Source organism: Medicago sativa, chromosome 1, assembly GCF_051527215.1.
Source record: "Medicago sativa cultivar Bolivia chromosome 1, Bolivia_mono, whole genome shotgun sequence".
Taxonomy (NCBI): domain Eukaryota; kingdom Viridiplantae; phylum Streptophyta; class Magnoliopsida; order Fabales; family Fabaceae; genus Medicago; species Medicago sativa.
This window is the reverse complement of record NC_140749.1, coordinates 60,725,499-60,748,141: the sequence shown is the minus strand read 5'-3', so window position 1 is coordinate 60,748,141 and position 22,643 is coordinate 60,725,499. Positions and strand designations below refer to the sequence as shown.

Here is a 22,643-nt window from a genome sequence, read left to right as displayed (position 1 = left end):
AAATATTAGGATAAAATATTTTTTAGCCATGTAAAATTACAAGTTTTTAAGTTTAGTGCCTATAAAATTTTAATGATTATTTTAATCATTCATAATATTGCAGCTTTTGAGAACAACCTCGATTTTGAAAACTTTTTAAGAAAATGTATATTTTTAGTCCTCAACATAGTCTTTATAAAATGTAAATAAGGACTAAAAGTGAATAATTTTTTTCGAAGGATTAAACGTGAAAGCTCATAATTTTGTACGAACTAAACATATTTAACTCTTAGGGTCTGTTTGGTAAGACATGATTTTAAGCTTATAGTTTATATCTTATAAGCTCATTTCACTAAAAAAAAAAAAGATGTTTGATAAGTGTCACTTTATCGCGAGCTTATAACTTATTTTTTCTAGTTTATGTCTATTTTTGATAAGGTAATTTAAGAAGCTTATATTTTAAAGATTATAGCTTATCATTATTTATCTCAACTTTACCCCTACAAATTTAATTGCAAAATAAAATTAATTAAACATATCAGTTTTATGTCATTTCATATTTATAAGTTAATTCAATCGTAATTTGACCAAACACTGCAAATTAAGTCAGCTAACTTATCCGTTATCATCTATAAACTAGTTTATCAGCTATCTGATAGCTATAGAGTCATCCACAGTAAACTAATGTATCAATTAATATTTGTATTATTATTTAATTAAAATAAAATAATTAAAACCTTATGAACCATATCCAAATTATCTTCTCTGAACTAAAGTATAACACCGAGTACACCGTCAATATTAACAACACTAAAATAACTACAAGTTTTTTTTTTCCTGGTGCATAACTAAGCTAAATTTTATCAAAACAAAATATATAACAATTGTGCGTACATTGGTACATGCTTCGCGTGATATGTGCGAAAGTATTTCGCACCATCCAGCATTTTTCTTATTTTAAAGCTCTCTTTTTTTAACAAGTGATTTTCATATAACGAACTCTTCCACAATATAATAATACTACAAGATTTTCACCAAACCCTCTTTTGATGTTGTTTTCTCGTTCAAATTTCCTACTTTTCCATTGAATAAGATATTGTTCCTTTTCCACAAAATACATCAACAAGTTTTGATTTCATAGATATATTAATGATTAATGATTAATTATACATGAATAGAAGACAAGCGGACAACCAGCTACGCCGATAGCCATAATAGATGAGATACCTTATAATTAAGCATTCTAAGGAGGTGCCATTAAAGTAAGGTCTTTAGGCCCCCAAAATTTTTAGGTCTCTAAATCCTTTTTTGCTTTAAATATATTTCTCTGAGTCAAATTCATTAAACATTTGTGCGTCTAGCTTGATTGGTAGTTAAACGAAGAGTTGTAGACTTGTAGTTAACGTTGCAAGTTTGATCTCAAAGATAGTTATTTTTAATGTTAACCTTCCAGTTCAATGTTCAAACGATGACCGTGAGATATATTCATATTTAGTGTTCGACATGTCTCAAAAATTACACATTTAAGGTTCTTAATTTTTATGTTTCTCTGTCAACATACAAATGCATTGGGACTGCCCTGGCGATAGATGTTGCCCAAAGTCTGCTCATTGTCACCATGAAGTTGTTATGCACTGTTATAGAAGGCCGTGGACTTCGGTAAATGTTGTAGAAGGAGCAGACGATGCACTACTGTTGTGGGTCAGGGATGCAGCAAAGTGTCATTAAAAAATATGGTCTTGCGCCATAAGAGTATAAGTTAAAGAATCAAAGATAAAAAATTTATCTTGAAGTTTTTTTGAAGATGAAAAAACTTCTAAAGAAAAGAGAAGCAACTTCTACGATAAAAATTTCTATCTCTGATTCCTTAATTTATGTTCTTAGGTAATTTGTCATTTTTTTCTAATAAATATAAGAGAGGGCATGGGGCATTGCTTTTATCATTGCCAATATTTTCATAGAGATTATTTAATTTTGGTGACCAATCATAGTCTCCATCTCCAAAAAAAAATCCTCGTTGACCTCATGTGATGTGTTTGCAAGACATGACAGCAGGTTGGATACCTTCACCTATTTTGTGTTGTTCAAATTTCTGACCCACAACAAGCCTTCATAATTAGGGGCGGTCTAAAACCACCGCTAAACACCACAAGATTAATAGGATGAATGTCCGCTAAACTTTGAACAGATTCAACCTTAGGAATGGGAACAATTAGAGTCTCAACCAACTCAGGAGAGATAATAAGATTTGAATAAAATAAATTAAAAATCATCAGGCCCTAAAGCTTTATATGGAGACATAGAATAAACAGAATATTTCACCTCTCTCATCGAAACAGGTATTAAAAGGGAATCATAAAGAATCTAGTTAATTTGAGGAATATTATGATGTTGAAGACTCTGAGGAGCACGTCTTTAACCTCATTGTTTTGTATCACCAAAAGAGGAAATTTTTAGGGAAACTTAATGTCTAATGGTTGAGAATTTTTGGGTGAGAAATTAAGATTTGGAAAACACATTTTAAACATTTCTTGAGTAGAGATATTTCATTAGAGTAATGATTCGAACTTTCACTCTTGTATTATGGGAAGTTTTTGTGGGTTGAGAAAAAGAACACAAATCCGTAAAAACTAGGGTTTTCTTTTGAGTTGAAGCTAACTTCTTGTAAATTATTTGTATCTCTTGTAAAAATTTAATGATTGTGGATTGAAGAGATTCTCTCTTGCCTAGATGTAGGTCAATTTAGACCGAACAAGATAAACAATCTTGGTATTTTTTTGGCTTAATTGCATGTTTGGCCCCTATCTTTTGTCAATTGTGCGATTTTGCACCCCCTCTTTTTTTTTTGAGCGATTTTGCACCCCATCTTTTGCCCTCTTTTCTAGTTAGATGGACCTTCTTGTGTTTAATTGCACTTTTGCCCCCTATCTTTTTGTCAATTTTTCTCATATTTGTTTGTGATTGAATATTGTTGATTAGACTGTTTGATTGTTGGTGCTCGTTGTTATTTGCTCCAAATATTGTCTTGTTGATTTTGCACAAAGGTTAAAACTAACAACAATGTTTGTGTTTGTTTTACCGTGCATGTTCCTCCATCAATATCTAGATGCCCAATAAACGCTAGTTGTTGCTGCAATTTTCTAGACGATTTTGCTTTCTAATTATACCATGAAGAATAAAGATTATCAAACTTTTTTATTTGCAATTGGATAAGAATGATAGAAAAATTTAAGATTTAGGAAAGAAAACTCTAACCTAAGTCAAGTAGGAAAAATGTTGATTTAGGCTTTGTTTGCGAGCAAATGAAATGGAAGAAATAGAGGACGTTGGAAATGAAGGGCTTTGGAGGTTCATTTTTCGTTCTAATACAAAATCATCTCATTTGGGAAACTCAAAACGTGAATTGGAGGAGAGTTTTGAGAGATTTTGGAGTGTTATTATATGAATTCTTCAAATTTTATCTATGTTGTTATAATATTATTAAAATTAAAAATATATTAATTATAAGCATTAATTTGCTATTATGTGAAAGAATAATTAAAGAAATGTGAAAGAGAAATACGTTGTTAACGATCTTTCCCTTTGCCGCTTGAGAAGAAATACGAGCATTATTGAATCGAACATGATTTCTAGCTATCCAAATCCTTTATAATAAAAGCTAGACTTGCTTGGCTATCATGTTTGCCCTAATTCACCCTTCTTTGCCCTAATCCCTAGCATTTTTCCTCCCCAAACATGTACTAATGACTAATCTAATCTCATCCGTTCAACCTCTATTTTCACACTTGATCACACCCGTTGATTCAAAGTCTAACAATGCTCTCTCATAATACTTAGTTAATGCAATTGAATACGTATCAAATGCAATTAAAGTCAGTCAACAATCCCCTACACTAATTGCTAATCAAAAATAGCATGAACATCCCTTAGAAAGTGTTATCCAAGATAGAGTGATAGGAGGAAAAATAGCATAAACATTCCTTAAAAAAGTGTTCTTCGTACTGACATTACAATGTTTCACACATACATTTTTTTCACTTTACTATGCTATCCGAAATAGAGTGATAGGAAGATATGCGTTTAAAGATGAAGTTTCCCCCAAATTTTACCACTAAAGTTAAATGTTCGTTCTTCACAATGCATGTAGAAAATCAGGTTTGTTTCACTTGATGATTTAATCTTTTTCTATTTAAATACGATGAAGGGAGTTCGTAAACGTATTATGTGCATGAAAATTAAATCCTCTTTTGGTTGGATTTAATATTTTGTGTTGTTGTTTAAATCAGCTTGCAGTTGTTTTTCCTTTTTTTAATACACTGTCTAACTTCTAGGATGTCGGAGAACTACAACCATTCTTCGTTGCTAAATATTTCTATGAGCTACCGGAGCAATGGCACTTGCTAGATGGTGATGGGAATACTCATAACGTCATGTTCAACAAATCAGTTAGTCGGCCGTTGTTGACAGATGGTTGGAGTGCATTGCGATTATTCTACGAGTTTAATGGAAGTAAGATTATTGTTTTCCAGTACCTTGGTGGAAGTAGATTTCAAATCTTTGTTTTTGCTCATAACATTACTCCAGCTGATTATCCACCCTATCATTCCATGAGTGCGGCAACATCATGTTATTGTACCTTTGAAGTTCCTATCTGGATATGGATCGACGAAATCACCAAAGGTTGTTTATTGTTTTTTGATGCTATTCATTTAGAGGTTTATATATGCTATAATAAAGGATTTATGTATGTCATTAACAGTTTTTTTTTTTTAGGAACTACCTGATACTTTCGGCAAATTCCTTAGAGTGAAACATCACGATTACGTCATGTTGTGTGGACCTTATGACAATATCATTCTTGTGAGACTCAAATATACAGACGACCCCATACCAAATGTGATGTTCGGAAAAGGTTGGACGAGTTTTTGTGCTGCCAATGGTATTGAGGGCGGAGACGTGTTGATTTTCAAGTGCAAGTGCGTCGTGGTCAAAAAATATGTTATCGTATCCAAGCGTTGATAAACGCATGACTGGAGTTTTTTATTAGTAATAGTTTAAGTTTTTCTTTGAAAGACAGAATACTTTAGTTTTTATTTTCAAATATTATCATATTTGCATTAGTAAAAAAAGGCAAAAAAAAAGTACGTAATGTGGTTTATGTTATTGTCTTTCCAGTTTAGTTTGCTCTCTTTTTCGTGCCGTAGCATCTTTGATTTTCTGTTTAGTGGCAAAAAATATATTGCATCACGAAAAAAATTGATGCAAAATATTTTTCAATTTTATGAGCACCAAAGGAATTGCTTTTAGTCTCACCCGTTGATTCAATCTCTATTCTCAAACTCCTCATTTTCTCTCATATAACTTACTTAATGCTAATTAAAAACGAATAACACACTTTTAATGCAATTAAAAACGAATGACACACTGTTAATGGCAATTAAGAGCGTAGTTAATGTCTTGAAAACGTAGTTAATGGCAATTGAAAACTTTTAACTTGCATATTTTCCTATAAGAATTGCTTTTAATTGCTTTTATGCATCATGCACTAATTACTCTACCAATTACTACCTATTAAAAGCAATTATGACGTACTTATATCAATTGGACACGAAAACACTGAGAATTTAATCGATTGTGCTATATATGTTATATATCAAATATGCTCCAATAACAAAAAATAACCACGAAAAATATGTTAAACACATTTGTCACACTATATGGAAGAGCTTTGAATCAATATGCACAGAAAATTTAACAACAAATAAAGCATCACGAAAAAAATTGATGCAATATATTTTTTGTTAAATTTATGTTTCCATTCTTTACAGTAATGACACTTTTATTTATGCTCTCCGTTTTTCTTTGTGATGTGACTTAAGATCAAGCAGTGCAGGGCTATGTGCAATTCTGTTAACAAGTATTCAATTTTATTTTCGTATAGGAATTGCTTTTAATTGCTTTTAATCTTACCCGTTGATTCAATCTATATTCTCAAACTCATCATTTTCTTTCATAGGACTTACTTAATGCTAATTAAAAACGTATAACACACTTTTAATTAAATTAAAAATGAGTGGCTTGAAATCGTACTTAATGGCAATTGTAAACTCTTAACTTGCATATTTTCGTATAGGAATTTGCTTTTATGCATTATGCACTAATTACTCTACCAATTACTACCTATTAAAAGCAATTATGACGTACTTATATCAATTGGTCACGAAAAACTTAATACACGGAGAAGTTAATCGAATATGCTATATATGTTGTATATCAAATATGCTCCAATAACAAAAAATAACCACGAAAAATATGTTAAACACATTTGTCACGCTATATGGAAGAGCTTTGAATCAATATGCACAGAAAATTTAACAACAAATAAAGCATCACGAAAAAAATTGATGCAATATATTTTTTTGTTAAATTTTCTGTTTCCATTCTTTACAGTAATGACACTTTTATTTATGCTCTCCGTTTTTCTTTGTGATGTGACTTAAGATCAAGCAGTGCAGGGCTATGTGCAATTCTGTTAACAAGTATTCAATTTTATTTTCGTATAGGAATTGCTTTTAATCTCACCTGTTGATTTAATCTATATTCTCAAACTCATCATTTTCTCTCATAGGACTTACTTAATGCTAATTAAAAACGTATAACACACTTTTAATTAAATTAAAAACGAATGGCTTGAAATCGTAGTTAATGGCAATTGTAAACTCTTAACTTGCATATTTTCGTATAGGAATTGCTTTTAATTGCTTTTATGCATTATGCACTAATTACTCTACCAATTACTACCTATTAAAAGCAATTATGACGTACTTATATCAATTGGTCACGAAAAACTTAATACACGGAGAAGTTAATCGAATATGCTATATATGTTGTATATCAAATATGCTCCAATAACAAAAAATAACCACGAAAAATATGTTAAACACATTTGTCACGCTATATAGAAAAGCTTTGCATCTAAATACTAAAGAAAAATTTAACAAAAAATATATTGCATCACGAAAAAAATTGATGCAAAATATTTTTTTATTTAAATTTTCTGTTTCCATTATTTACGGTAATGACACTTTTTTTGATGCTCTCCGTTTGTCTTTATGATGTGTCTTAATATCAAGCAGTTCAGGGCTATGTGCAATTCTGTTAACAGTATTCAATTTTATTTTCGTATAGAAATTGCTTTTAATTGCTTTTAATCTCACCCGTTAATTCAATCTCTATTTTCAAACTCACCATTTTCTCTCATAGGACTTACTTAATGCTAATTAAAAACGAATAACACACTTTTAATTAAATTAAAAACGAATGACACACTGTTAATGGCAATTAAGAACATAGTTAATGGCTTGAAATCGTAGTTAATATTTTCGTATAGGAATTGCTTTTAATTGCTTTTATGCATTATGCACTAATTACTCTACCAATTACTACCTATTAAAAACAATTATGACGTACTTATATCAATTGGTCACGAAAAACTTAATACACGGAGAATTTAATCGACTATGCTATATATGCTATACATCAAATATGCTCCAATAACAAAAAATAACCACGAAAAATATGTTAAACACATTTGTCACGCTATATGGAAGAACTTTGCATCAATATGCACATAAAATTTAACAACAAATATTGCATCACGAAGAGTCTCTTTGAAGGTGATTTATCAATATTTGTAAGTTAATGCACAGAAAATTTAACAACAAATATCCCCTATACTAAGTCTCTTTTGAGGCCTAATTTATCAATATTTGTTTCATTTGCTATGACAATCAACAAGAGTCAAGGGCAATCACTTAAAAATGTTGGTATTTATTTGCCGAGTCCTGTGTTCTAGCATGGTCAGTTGTACGTTGCAATTTCCAGAGTCACTTTAAAACAAGGTTTGAAAATACTAATCGTTGATGGAGATGGAGATAGCACTGATACGACCTCAAATGTTGTTTATCACGAAGTCTTTCGTAATGTATCTTGATGGTTAATGTTCAAACCTTTTTGTTATGTATGCTACCATTTCATTTTGTTACGTATGATATAAAACTTCTATCAGCTATGTATGGTTACATTATTTTCATTGATTCGATTAACTTTTACGTGGTATGACCCGTGCGGTAGCACGGGTCAATGGTCTAGTAGTGAAGAAATACGAGCATTATTGAATCGAACATGATTTCTAGCTGCAGTGACCAGTGAGTGGGAATGCAAGAGAGTATGCTCACAACAGAAGATAAGTCAATGTTGCAATGTAACATGCCCGCACGGGTCAATGGTCTAGTAGTGAAGAAATACGAGCATTATTGAATCGAACATGATTTCTAGGTGCAGTGACCAGTGAGTGGGAATGCAAGAGAGTATGCTCAAATGTTGCAATGTAACATGCCTCCCAAGTCCATAAATTGAGACCGCAGTGCAGCCTCTCAACCGTAAAATAATCCTAAATATTAAAGAGGGTTATTGAATCTCCTACATATCTCGATTTCAATATAATAAAAACAAAAATCCACTCAAAGTAATAAAAACAATAAAATAGTTGAACAACTCTGTCTGTTTTCGAAAGAAAAATAAACTCTATCTCTATTTTTTATTTTTATGAGATCATGATGATGAAGTTAGGGTTCAAGGAATATTTGTAAACAAAATTGCACAATACTCCCTCCGTCTTAAAATATAAGCAAAAATTGATCAACAAAAGTTAATATATTTGATTCAAAATACATTAATTTTTATTGATAAATTTTTGCTTAAATTTTGAAACGGAAAAAGTATATCATTAAATCAAATTTCTATGCGTAACCAAAAATAAAAACGGAAATACTGCTTTTAGCAACAAACCGTAAAGCGAAATTATCATGAGGCCTTATCTTTGTAGTTGTAGCACTTGCCTTCCTTTTATCCAACGTTCCATGATTTGTACCAAGTAAAATCCGATGGTAGAATGTCTTAATAACCATTCTATCATAATGGGAAATTGGATAAAAAAAAAAATATTGGCAAAGATAATTTTCTAGTTGTTTAAAAAAATTAGGCAAATTTTTCATGCTTTAATATAAAATTAATATACGGTGAAATTTAATTTTATATAACGATTTAACTTTTTATCTTTCTTTATGTTAATTTGATCTCCCACCCATGTTTCAATATTGATTTCAAGCTTCAAATTTTCTTTTAATGTGAGTTCTCAATTTTAAATATATGTTATTCTTCAAAAGAACGACATAGATTTAAAATTTGAAAATTCATATAAAAATATGGATGAACGACCAAAATAAAGTGAAGAAAAATATTAAATTCCTTCAAAAAAAATAAAAAAATCACCTAAAATTAAATTAAGAGATCCCATCAAAAATGTTGCCAACAAAAATTATTTTTTTTGAAGAAATCAAAATGAGATATATTAACATAAGGTGTTTCCTCTCGCACAAGGCGCGCAAAAGAAAGAAACACCACCAATATTTACACAGTTACATCAACTGGTGACAAAGAGCACCAACCAAAAATAAAACAATTACACACCCATGCAAAGCAACGGGTTTTTCCACCAATCTAAGTAGCTATAAACAAAATCCGCCTGCTTAGATTTCAGCCAAAGGAATGAATGAAGCTTTATTCTATCAATGAGCACAAAAGGAGCAGGCACCGTATTTTGGAAAATGCGATTGTTCCTTTCTTTCCAAATCACCCAAATAGTTGCAAACCAAATTATCCTGAAGTATAAATGAGAACCTCTTGGCATGCCAGCCACCTTAGTAAACTGAATAAAGTGTGATCGAAGCTCAACAGAAGGCACTAATGAAATGCCAAGCCAATTCCTCACAAGAGACCAAAGAGAACCAAAAACATTGCAATGTAAAAAGAGATGTGTCGCGGATTCGACGTCAACGCACCCACCTACACACGCCGCATCTATTGAGAGAAGAACCCCCCGATGCACCAGATTGTCTTTTGTAGGCATCCTGTTGCGAAGGAGGCGCCACACCAACACAGAGACCTTTGCCGGAATATGTTTATGCCATATATCATCAACCTGAGACCTGTCGGAAATATGACCTGTGGAAGTAATATATCTATAGAAAATTTTAACAGAGTAGCCATTAACAGGATCTAACAGCCATCTCCATTTGTCAGTAACATCATCCTGCAAAACAAAGTTATTTAAAAGAACACAGCATTCCATCACACTCTCCTCTTCCCACGCAAACAATCGGCGTCTCCACTCCCACGCCCTTCCATCAACCATCCACCCCATCCTCCCCATATCAGCCACCTTGCACTCCTTATCCATCGCTAAATCAAACAAGCGAGGGTATTTTAATCTCATTGGAACATCTCCTACCCAAGTATCATACCAAAAGAAGGTATCCCTCCCATCTCCAACTACCCTACGAATGTTTTCTTCAAACCAATTTCCCACCCCCTCTCCTACACCTTCGCGCACCTTACAAATAGTCTTCCACCACATCGAAGACTGTCTACCACCCTCACAAAGCCGCCCCCCTCCTCACCGTATCGAGCTTTTAACACCCGATACCACAACCCCTCTTTATCTACCAACATACGCCAACACCACTTCCCTAACAATGATAAATTAAAAGCTCCTACCCTCCTAACCCGCAACCCCCCTTCATCCTTAGGAGAACAAATCGAATCCCAATTTATCCAGACAATTTTCCTATAATCCTCACCACCCCCCAAAAGAATTTTTTAAAAATAGATTCGATAGAAGAGATTATACCTGCAGGGGCTTTGAAAAAGGAAAGAAAGTAAACTGGAAGAGAGGACAAGACAGCCTTCAGAAGAACCAATCGACCACCAAATGAGAGAAACTTATTCTTCCACGACGACAGGCGACCCACAATACGATCAATAACCTGTTTCTAGAAACTCAATCTCCTCGAATCCCCACCAATAGGTAACCCCAAGTAAACAAACGGTACACTCCCTCTTCTGCAATTCATGACAGACGCCGCCTCAGTTAACCAAGACTCAGAAATATTAACTCCTGTCAACAAACTCTTATGGAAATTCACCCTTAGGCCCCGACACCTCCTCAAACAAAAGCAACACCGCCCTCATAGCCCGCACATTCAGCCAACAAAAATTATATGACAGATATATAATAATCCATGTGTCACACAAATGAGATAAGCAATCTAATCCTACATGATAAATCAGACGACTTGCGACCAATTCAAAAATATGTTAATGAACCTCTAATAATTTTTTTGGTAAAAAATGAACCTCTAATAATAAATTCAAGGATTCTAAAAATATTAAGAGCCCGTTTGTTATAGCTTTTTTAAGAAAAAAATCACTTATTTTAAAAAAATAATCACTTTTAAGAGTTTTGCATCCGTTTGTTACAGATTTTTAAAAAAATCAGAATCTAAAAAAAATCTAAAAACAGCTTCAAATGAGAAGCTGTTAGGAGCAGCTTCTCAAAAAATAGATTTTTTTAGAGGAGAGAGAAAAAATTGTTTAAAAGATTGAACTAATTTTGTAACAAAAAATCCCTTTTATATAGTTGTATCCAAACAAACTAAGATTATTTGTTTAAAAAAATTGATTTTTTTTACGGTAAACAAATGCAAAATAGATTCTGATTTTTCATAAAATCTCTAAATTATTTTATGTCAAAATCACTTTTATTTTAATCCGTAACAAACGGACCCTAAATATAGGGTCAAGCTGAAAAGTGGAATGCATAAAAAAATATTAATATTGTTTTGCCTCTTATCCACACGAGAGCATATATACAAGTGATCCACCAAATTTTTCGCTTATATAATAATAATAATAATAATAATAATAATTTTGTTACAACTACTACACCGCATTCACCATAACATAACCAAAAGCAACGTCAGTTTTTTTTTTTTTTTTGAAGGAAAAAAGCAACGTCAGTGGTAGGTGATGATTGGATTTCAACCACAACTTAATTAGGAAAATTTGGGTCGTCCTCAAAAAAAGCTCTTCACTTTTCAACTTTATGAAGTTTTTCTAATAGAGGGTGAGATTTATATTTTGCATGTGATAAAGTTTAAGTGGATTGATATGATGATATCAGATTAGGGTCATAATAAGGGTCATAGTGTGTTGTTCTAACGCTTAATGACAATAAAAGTTTTATTTTTTTAAGAAATAAAAGTTAAACTCAACTCTTTATGAAATATATAAATCATCCTCTTCATCAACTAGACCAACATATATTGCCTATGATATTTATATATTGTGTTCCTCTTTGGGTGATAGTTTCATTAATTTTTTATAAGAGATTGTTTCATTATTTCATAGACTATACTCATATTTGTCGCACCAAAGGCATATACTTATATATATTGTTCTACAACAACACCAAATTCCTAACTAAACAATAAAATACAAATGATAAATAAACAATTTCCAACCGCTCCAAAAGGAGAAATTGAAAAATAAAAGATTAAATTACACTCCCCTCCTCTCAAAGATGTTTGAATTACACTCTCCTCCCCTCTTATGTTAAAATATACAATCCCCTCCCTTGAAAAGTAAAATCTACACTCCCCTCCCCTATAAGATGCTTGAATTACAACTCTCTCCCTTAATAATTAAATATGCACTACACTTTAATCTATTTTAACATAAATAAATATTTTTATGATATATACTAATTTTGAACCACCATTTAAGAAAAATAAGTTCATTTCTTTATAATTTAAATATCAATGATAATCAAATTTAAATATTTTGTTACTAATTTTATAATTTATAGTATAAAATTACCTTTTAAATAAGCACACTTTAATGTTTTTAGTAATTTTTCACATATTTTAATTTTATTTTTGGCTGTTTCATATTTTATAATAGGGTATAAAATTATATGTTAATGAAATTGTGAATAAAAAATAGCGAAAAATATGTATTCAAATTTTGATTATATTAAAATAGACCCGCAATACTATTTTTTTCGAAGTGTGTTAGATTATTATTTTTTTGCTGGATTATTAGAAATAAAAAAAAATATTGAGGGAGTAAAGTGTAGATTTTAACATAAGAGGGGAGGGGAATGTAATTCAAACTTCTCATAGGGGAGGGGACTGAAATGTTTTCTAATATGTTTTGAATAAGATGGGAGGGGAGTGTATATTTTAACATAAGAGGGAAGAGGAGTATAATTCAAGCATCTTTGTTTTTTTCTAGCACTCCTTGTGCTAGGAACGCTTTTTTGCGGTGTTAATATAATTCATTTTAGCCTCTTCAAAAAAAAAAATTCAAGCATCTTTAAGAGAGGGAAGTGTAATGTACTCAAAATAAAATGATTCGATTTAGCTAATCGTATCCGCTAATTTATTATTCAGGTTTTGGTACAATCTTATCCAATAATTTATGGTATGCTTGACAAATTTATAAAATAAAATTATCAAAATAAAGGTTTTTGTAAGCATATATCAATATTTTACAGAAATTTCTTTTTTTTTTTTTTAAACACACACTGATGTAGCAATTAAGTTATCGATAAAAATAAATAGCTAATCAATATTTTACAGAAATTTCTTAAACACACACTGAAGTAGCAATTAAGTTATCGATAAAAATAAATAGCTATTAAGTTATAGTGACAGTTATATTTTTTTTGCATATTTATCTTTAAAACGCCTCCCCTACCTTCAATTTATTTATTTTTTAAAAAAATCTTTATTCATTTTCTGGACAACAAGCTAACAAACTACACATGTTCTACCAAAAAAAAACTACACATGTATTTTTACTGATTATGATTAAATCATGTTTATAATAGGAAACAAAACCAATTCCTGTTTGTCAAAAAAAAAAAAAAACCAATTCCTGTTAGTAACTATTATTATCGCTAAACCAATACATACCGACCGTTGGACCAACAACAAATTTATAGGGTACTGATATTGATATCTATCAACTTTTGAGCCTAACTCAATTGAACTAAATATCTAGTTAAATTATAAGGTGCCTTACAAAAATATCTTATTCTAATTGAAAGGTACAATACCACATGCTTTCTATTTTGACGAAATATATCAAAATGCTAAATGTGGCATATTAGGCTTTTCTCTCGTATCTAATTAAGAACAAGTTAGTTAAAAAAAAACACTTATAAGAACAAGAACATGTTTTGCATTAAAAAAAAAAATTCAAACACTTCACTTTCAATGTTTTTCATTTTTCTTTTGGTCTGGTATATTTGTTTTTTCTGTCTTAAGAAGACCAAGGCAATATTTGGTGTGTGTTTCACCCAGTCAACAAAGTAAAGCGCGTTTGTTTCGTAAAAGCAGATAGAAATATATCATTCCTCTTCATACACCTACCCCAACCCTAAATAAAATAATATACAAAAACCATTTGTTATTTTTAAAGTTAAGAATTCAACTCTTTCCAAAAAAAAATAAAGATTTCAACTCTAAGGAATATAGTTAGAAACTTTGAAGTAGGTCAAAGCAATGCTGCACATAAGCATGACGAACCATTATTATTAAAATTTCAAATGTATAATCTCATTATCTCTTCTCTTTTTTTTTTTATGACAATTGAAAAAGAAAGACAAGATTGTTATTTAAAGAAAGAAAAAAAAACAAAGAATGTAAGCAAGGGATACTACTCCCAAATCACAAGCGCAATGAGACTAAAAAGAAGACTTCTCAACTTCATAGTCCAAGTGAAGTCATCATAATTTAAGTGTGCACCAAAGAGGAATTTCAATATTTCAAACATGAGACAAAAGACAAGAATGAGATTCACAATAAGCAATGGTTTAAGAATGAGGTTCACATTTTCCTCAAAATCAATTTAGAAAATAATGGAGACAAAAACAACTCACAATCCAAATTAATAGCCAAAATTGAAGGTTTCATTTGGAGAGAAAAAAATTAAAGAAATTTGATAAGCCATTTCTTTTTTGTGCTATTTCTCGAAGTGGATCATTTCATTTCTCTCTTCTTTTTTTCTTTTTTTTATAATTCTTGATATAATTCATAGTCAAGAGAAAAGTATAGAAAACTTATGAACAAATATTACAATCTCAATAAAGAATTGTTGAAGGTACGCAATAGAGATGCAACCTTTAAGGATGAGGTTCACATTAAAATTTCCTTAAAATGAATTTAAAAAATAACGGAGGCCAAAGACAACTCACGGTCCAAATTAATTTCCAAAATCGAAGGTTTCATTTGGAGAGAAAAAAACAAAAAAGTTAAAGAAATTTGATAGACCATTTATTTTTTGTGTTATTTCTCCAAGTATTTCTTTTGAGAAATTAATAGAGATGACCCTATCTTAATATAATTGTAACGAAAGTCGGGGTCTAACTCATCTTTACAAAATCGGCTTGGACGGTGATGAGTGTCTCCTCTTATGTGGTTACTTATAGTAGAAATGAGAGAATACCAACAACAATTTCTTTCCGAGGATGGATGCAATTAAAGAATGGATCTTCAATTATTCGTAACCATTTTCCATATGTGGAAGAATTTAGTTTGGTTCTTAGGATAGATTTTTTGTCTGTTAATATACTTTTGTCTTATGAAACTTTTATGTATATTGATATAATGTATTTTGCTTTAAAAATATGGATAGGGAATGTCTCAACTGATAACCGATTTGATTATACTCCTGATATTTCAAATAATTTCTATAAAACTCACATCCCTCAATATGATCCCTTGTAGGTCCAACAATTACATTTGTGTTTGCCCTGTTACACATAATATTTGATAATATTAAAGTATGTCACTCCTACTTGTAAGAATCGTAAACTTCAAGTCAAAGGACTACTCATTTTGGTCACCATGAGGATCACTTATAAAACTTACATAACTTGAAATTCTGGCACATAGAAAAGATGTTATACATGATGTCAAGACAAGTGCGATGTCAAGACCTCGTGATAACATAGATAACAAACAAGAAATAAGGCAGGAAGTATAAATGACACAAGATGTTTGTTGACCCAGTTCGGTGCAACTTCACCTACGTTTGGGGGCTACCAAGCCAGGAAGGAAATTCAATATAGTAGTATCAATTGGAAGCATACATAAAAACCCTCGGTCTACTGGCTTCTCACTTAATCACTACCCGTGTAATTTCCAGCTAAGTCTCTTCTAATCCTAGATATGAGATCCCCACTCAGTTCCTCTTAATCACAATCCCAGTGATCGTCCTAAAAGTGACAAAAGTAACGGAGACACTCTCCTAAACTAAGAATCAACTCGTGCTTACAAGCTTTGAGTGATTCAGAGTTTTACAACTCAACTACACAGTCTAACTCTAATATCAAACAGATACGAGAGTGACTCACAAATAACAAAGACAGACTAAAACCCTAATTGACTCTTTTGTGAATTGCGGCTTCAGTAACAAATTAGGTCTTGAGTCTTCCTTTATATAGCCTGATTGCAGAATGAGCTTGATGCACAAATCGGACTAGACATCCAGCTGAATCACGAAATTTCAGCACAAATATTCTGAAGCAGATCAGATGTTTCCTTAAATGTTGCAACAACATTCTTAAGGAACACGCTAAGTACAAACCACCAATATCTGCTTCTGGAAACACGCTTCTTGGTCAACTCTTCACGTGAAACAAATCTTCAGAGAATTTCAGGAATCTTCACGTTTTAGATTAATCTCCAAGAAAGCGAAACAAGGCACGCTATGATGTCGTGCCAACATGTCAAGACATCTTGCTAGAACTCTTTGTTTTAACAAAATGCATCCAACACATGTCTACAAACCTAACATAACTATTTTGTAAGATTCTCATTGAATCAATCTAATATGCATATTACTCTTAACTTTTGTACTTGTGTGCTGACTTGATATTGAATCATATTACCTCAACTCTATGTTTGTGATTACGTTGTGACTATGTGTAAATGTGTTTTGATCATGTATGAACGAAACCAATTAAAGTGAACAATGAGAGAATATGAATCAAAATAGTATAAAGAATGATGAGAGAATAATTGTAGAGAGAAAGTAGAGAGAAATTTTTGAGAGAAGTGAAAAATTAAGGGAGAAAATGAGAAGGAATATGTGTGTGTGCGTGTGTGTGGGAAGTGTTTAAAATTTTTACAGATGGCTTTAGCTACCACAAACTACAATGGTAATAAGAATAGTTGTTATGGACATTAGTGGTGGCTTTGGCCGCCACAACAATTATGAAAAGAAAAAAAAAGGGCAAAGTTTTCGGCGGACTTGGCCATGAAAAATTTGAATTTTTTTTTCTCCATGCAACAAAACTTAACAATAACAAAGATTACCACAAGAAACGACTAAATCGTAAAGGTCAAGGTCATTGAGGGACTAAGTGTGAAGAAGTAACGTGTTACTACCCACTCACAAAAAGTGCACAGGGACCCCAAATATATTACAAAAAAATTGCCTTAAAAGAATTGAATATTATACACCACTTACTCAACCAACAATTTGATAATAGAAAATAGCGTTATTCAAATACTTAAGGAAACCACATACCACTTAATACCAAACCGATGCATGACTTTTTTGTTGCCACGACCACTACTAAAGGACTAAACAACTGAAAACAAACCAAACAACTCGGGCGGTATTGCTAGAGCTGTCAAAATGGGTCATGTCCACCAGGCTGGCCCATCGGCCCTTTATTTTTGTGTGGACCGGGCCGTTAAAAAGGCATGAAAAAACAACCCTAACTTCTTAGGCTAGCCCATCAGACCTGTAGTTTACATTGGTCTGCCCTTTAAGAATACGGAAAAATATATAATTTATAAAATAGTTTTAATAAGTAAGATTGAATTATTTTATTATGTAAGACTGAATTTATTGTCTTCAAAGTTACACTCTGTGAGTTGTGATAAATATTATCTACTTTTGCATTGATGCTTTTGTGCTATTTATAATTTATCCCTTATGGATGTTGATTTAATAAATGTTTTATATATCTTTTGACTAAGTTTACAAACACATTGATTTATTTGATGGATAATAATTTATGTGATATGCAGTTGCATTGTTCTTAAAAAAATGTAATTGTATTGTTCATTGCATCTTTTTTTTTATATAAAAAAATAAAATACTACATTTTGAAATACAGTCGGGCTGGCCCATCGGCTCATGTATCCCACTACTAATTGGGATGGACTCACTTTTGGTAGCTCATGAATCAAGCAGGCTGACCCTCTCTAGCCCATTTATATGAGCTGACCCACCGAGCTGAGGCGGGTTAGGCCGGCCCAATTGACAGCTCTAGGTATTGCCAACTCCCACCCGAACCATATGAAAATATTGTACCACGCCAGAAGAGAGAAATCACATGTCACACATTAATTCAACTAGACGAACGACCCGTGCTAACGCACGGGTCATATCAAATGTAATATTTGACGGTAATGGGTAACAAAATTGTTTAGTTGAATGTCAAAATATTAAGAAGCATAGACGTTGGTACTGTAACATAACATAAAATTTTAATGGCATAATGTAGTAAACAAAACAAAAGTTGGAGCTTTTGCAATATATAAATAGTAACAATATGTCTTAAAAACAATAGTACAAAACAAAACACTACACATTACGGAAATCTTTCCTACAGACCACATTTGACGTAACATCGGTATCTTCCCCGTCTTGATCATAATTTTATGTCTTAACAAAAATCGATTTTGTGAACCTATAAGCAACAATCGTAGTCAACTATAAGTTGTATAATATGAAATGGTGCATTTATGGTTTATTCCAACGGATTATAAAAAAGGCAATATAAAATAATATTGCAATATTATTTCAAGGGATTATAAAAAAATGTTCAATTTTGTGTTTAATGGTTCTTTTATGGTTTATTTCAACGGATTATTAAAAAGGCAATATTAGATAGGCATGACAGATTTTAATGATATATTTCATGGAGCATTCATGTTTATTTCAACAGATTACAAAAAAGGCAATTATATTGGGAAATTCGAATCCCTATTTAGTCGAAATTTGAAACTTTGGTTGTATAATAATGTGATGCGATATTGCAATATTGAGAAGAAAGATTTTCTTTCGTTTTATGAATGACAACAAAAATATTATGTTGTAATATAAATAGGGATTCTAACTAAAAATTGTGCTGATATATTTTATAAAAAAATTTAATCAAGTTTCAAGAATCACATTTTACTTGCTAGCACATTAATCTGTTGTTCGTTATTCAATTAGAAAGGCAATATTGTGAAAATAAATTCAATTATTTCAAATATTAGAAATGCAATCAACGAATTATTTTTGAAAATATTTTATAATTCCTTTTTTACATAGTCAACTTTTAAAAGTAAATGAAAATTTATACCAATTAATTACATATTGATAGTCTTTAAAAGAGGAATTATATTGGGAAATTCGAATCTCTATTTAGTCGAAGAAATAATCCTTGGTTTATAATAATGTGCTGCGATATTGAGAAGAAATATTTCCTTTCGTTTTTGAATGACAACGAAAATATTATGCTGTAATATAAATAGGGATTCTAACTAAAAATTGTGCTGATTTATGTTATGAATTTTTTTTCATAAAGTTTCCATAATCACATTTACTTGCTAGCACATTAATGATGTTCGTTATTTAAAAAAAAATTCTTTCTAAATAGAGGTTTGTCTAAAACTTTGAATATCAAATCCATGTTTTTGTGGAAGATGTTGAGTGTTAAACAAAATCAATTATTCGTTATCCGCACATTTCAATGTTTGGAGGGATAAGGAAGCAATTAGCACAAAAATAAATAAATCATTACTGGTTCGCCGCTATTGCAACACACTATTTTTTTTATAGAAATACAATCGGCAAAATTATAACACCGGTAAAAAATTATCTAAATAATGGCAACACCGCAATTTAGATAAAAGAAAGCAATATTAAACGCAACACCAATTTCAAACAAAAACGAAATTAAGTAAGTAAGACATGAAATTTTATTCAAGGAAAAGTTGCTTGAATAAGGATTACAAAATATAAACTTAATTGACGAAGTACTTAATCAAATATTCAAGGAAAAGTTAACTTAAGAAAAACAGAAATTAAACAAAAATTAGTTCCACCAAGAGACCGCGTTCAAATTTCTATTTCATGAATCACGAAGGTAAAGAGTCTCGTTCTTTCCAGCAGATGGTGCACCAAGCTGTATGCGGGAACCTTGACGAAGATTGCGAGCAAGAACCATTCTCTTCCACCCACCTCCAATTTTGAAATGAGCATAATTAGTATTGTCATAAATCAGAGTGCAACCCCACACGTTGTCATTGTCATCCACAATCTTCAAAGCTGTAAAATTAATCTAATCATGGACAAAAGGGGATGGTAAGACATCAAAGTTATTGAAAGGAACAACATGTTTCTCAAGCTTAAAAATCATTGGTGGGGTAAACCTAGGAATTGACATATTCCTTCGAAATATATCCTTCAAATGGATAACAAACTTATCCATACCAACAAACACCACAGTCACCCAGGATCTGAGACAAACACCATAGAAGTCTTTTAGGGCATGCCAACCCGTAGTCAAGTAAATGTTGCCATTGAATCTCTCCAAAGTCATGAACAAACGTTTTTGGCAAGAGAACCATGCCCTAATTTAAAAAAAAAATACGAACCAACATGTTAATAGATGAATCCGAATGGAAAGGATGATCCGAACAAAAGCATTTGGAAAGAAAGCCTTACGTGTAGAGTATCAAGCTCAACGACATACGTCCTGTACTTTGTACGGAGATCATTGACAACCTTCTCAAGTTCGGATGTGGGATTTGGGTTCAACGGGGCTGACAACAAAACACCGATAAAAATGTCAGTATTACGATAACAAATTTTAATTTTGTATTACAGCATGATAAGAAATTTAGCAAACCCTAAAACTGTTAAAGCATGATAAGACAGCAGAGTTTGTACGTCATTGTTGGTCATGGTTCTGTGAATGTGATGAGATTTGAAAGGATGAGAGAAAAAGCAGAGTGAATAAACCTTGTTTATATTTCAGGTCTATTTCAACGGAATATAACAAAAAGAAATAATAGTTATGCAATGGTTGTGAAAAAAAAAGTTTGATTTATTGTATAAAAAGGCAATATTAGATAGACAAGAATAAAATTTCGATTTTTTAAACATCTATTCATTGGGAAAAAAAAATCGATTATTTCAAATATTAGAAAGAGAATATTACAAAGGCAATATTAGATAGGCAAAAATAAAAATTCGATTTTTTAATCATCTATTGAGTGTGAAAAAAATTTGATTATTTCAAATAATAGTTGACTATGAAAATTTATACCTATTAATTACACATTGATAGTCATTAAAAGAGGAATTATATTGGGAAATTCGAATTCAATATTTCAAGGTAATTAAAAGATTAATTTAGGGGTAAATAAGTCATTAGAGATTGTAAAGGAGTTTAAAGAGGGAAGTATTAGGTTTGAGATGAAGGGCTGAGATTAAGTTTGATCTATCCAACGGCCAGCATTCATTGCCGCCAAAAGTGATTAGGTTAAAATTAGGTTAAATGTTGCTAGATCAGTTAAGCTTTATGAGTAAGAGATATCGTTTGTTTGACTTTTTGGCTTTTGTGTTTTGTTTTTGTTTTTGTTTCAAAACATTTATATTTTTCCATTCTATATGCACACTTTGTTTTTGTTTCAAAACATTTATATTTTCCCATTCTATATGCACACTTTATAGTCAAAAGAGCGTAAAAAAGAAGACAAAATATCCCCATGTATAACTAAAAAATTAATAGAGTATCACAAATTTGATTTGATGCACTTAAAAATATTACCATTTTGAGATGCTCTAACTCTAGTAGTCATCATATTTTTATAGTCAAAAATATTTTAATTTTAGCTTTATGATTATGATGATTCCTTAAAAACACAAGTGATATAAGAAGTAAACCATTTTGAGATGCTCTAACTCTAGTAGTCATCATATTTTTATGGGTCATGTTAACTTGTACTCTTAGGGCACATATTAAGCAACCTAAAAATGGAAACATTTTCTTAAATTTTGTGCATTCAATTATTGAAAAGTAAAAAAGTTAAAGTCAAATGCATTAATTACAATAGAATATTTCTATTTTTAATCATTAACTTGTGCCAAGGCACAAGTTAACATTTCCCTATTTTTATAGTCAAAAATATTTTAATTTTAGTTTTATGATTATGATGATTCCTTAAAAACACAAGTGATATAAGAAGTAAAAATGAAAAAAAAAAAAAAAAAAAAAAAAGGGTCGGTCAGTCCACTTGCTAATTGTAGTTGGTGTTTGATTGTGTAAACCTTGTATTCCACATTTTGCAATTCATTTCCACTTCTTGTGGCCAACTACCACTTAAGTTTGGTTTGGTTTCGTGTTTTGTGTCCACACAAGCACAAAGGTGACATCTCAAGAAGGTACTAACAAAAGAATATGCCACGTAGCAAAATATTAGCCGTTGATTTAGATCCAACGTTTGTTATAATTTATCCACCAACCCCGTAACACTCTTTCATGCATCACTACCACCCCTTATTCCCACCTACCAAACACCAACGCACAAGATTTCAATTGGCCCCCAACGTAGTACATTTTCCTTTTTATTTTTTAATCAAAAATTTTTCTTTATATATTCCCACTCTATCTTCATCACTCCCTC

The 22,643-nt window shown here is 31.3% G+C and overlaps 1 protein-coding gene across 1 annotated transcript; it reads right to left on the bottom strand.

The window, feature by feature from the left end:
- Window positions 1-9,502: 9,502 nt before the first annotated feature.
- Window positions 9,503-10,456, bottom strand: LOC146956016 (uncharacterized). Its single transcript, XM_085749001.1, has one exon. The coding sequence runs from the start codon at window positions 10,454-10,456 to the stop codon at window positions 9,503-9,505; it is 954 nt and encodes a 317-aa protein (XP_085605127.1).
- Window positions 10,457-22,643: the final 12,187 nt, after the last annotated feature.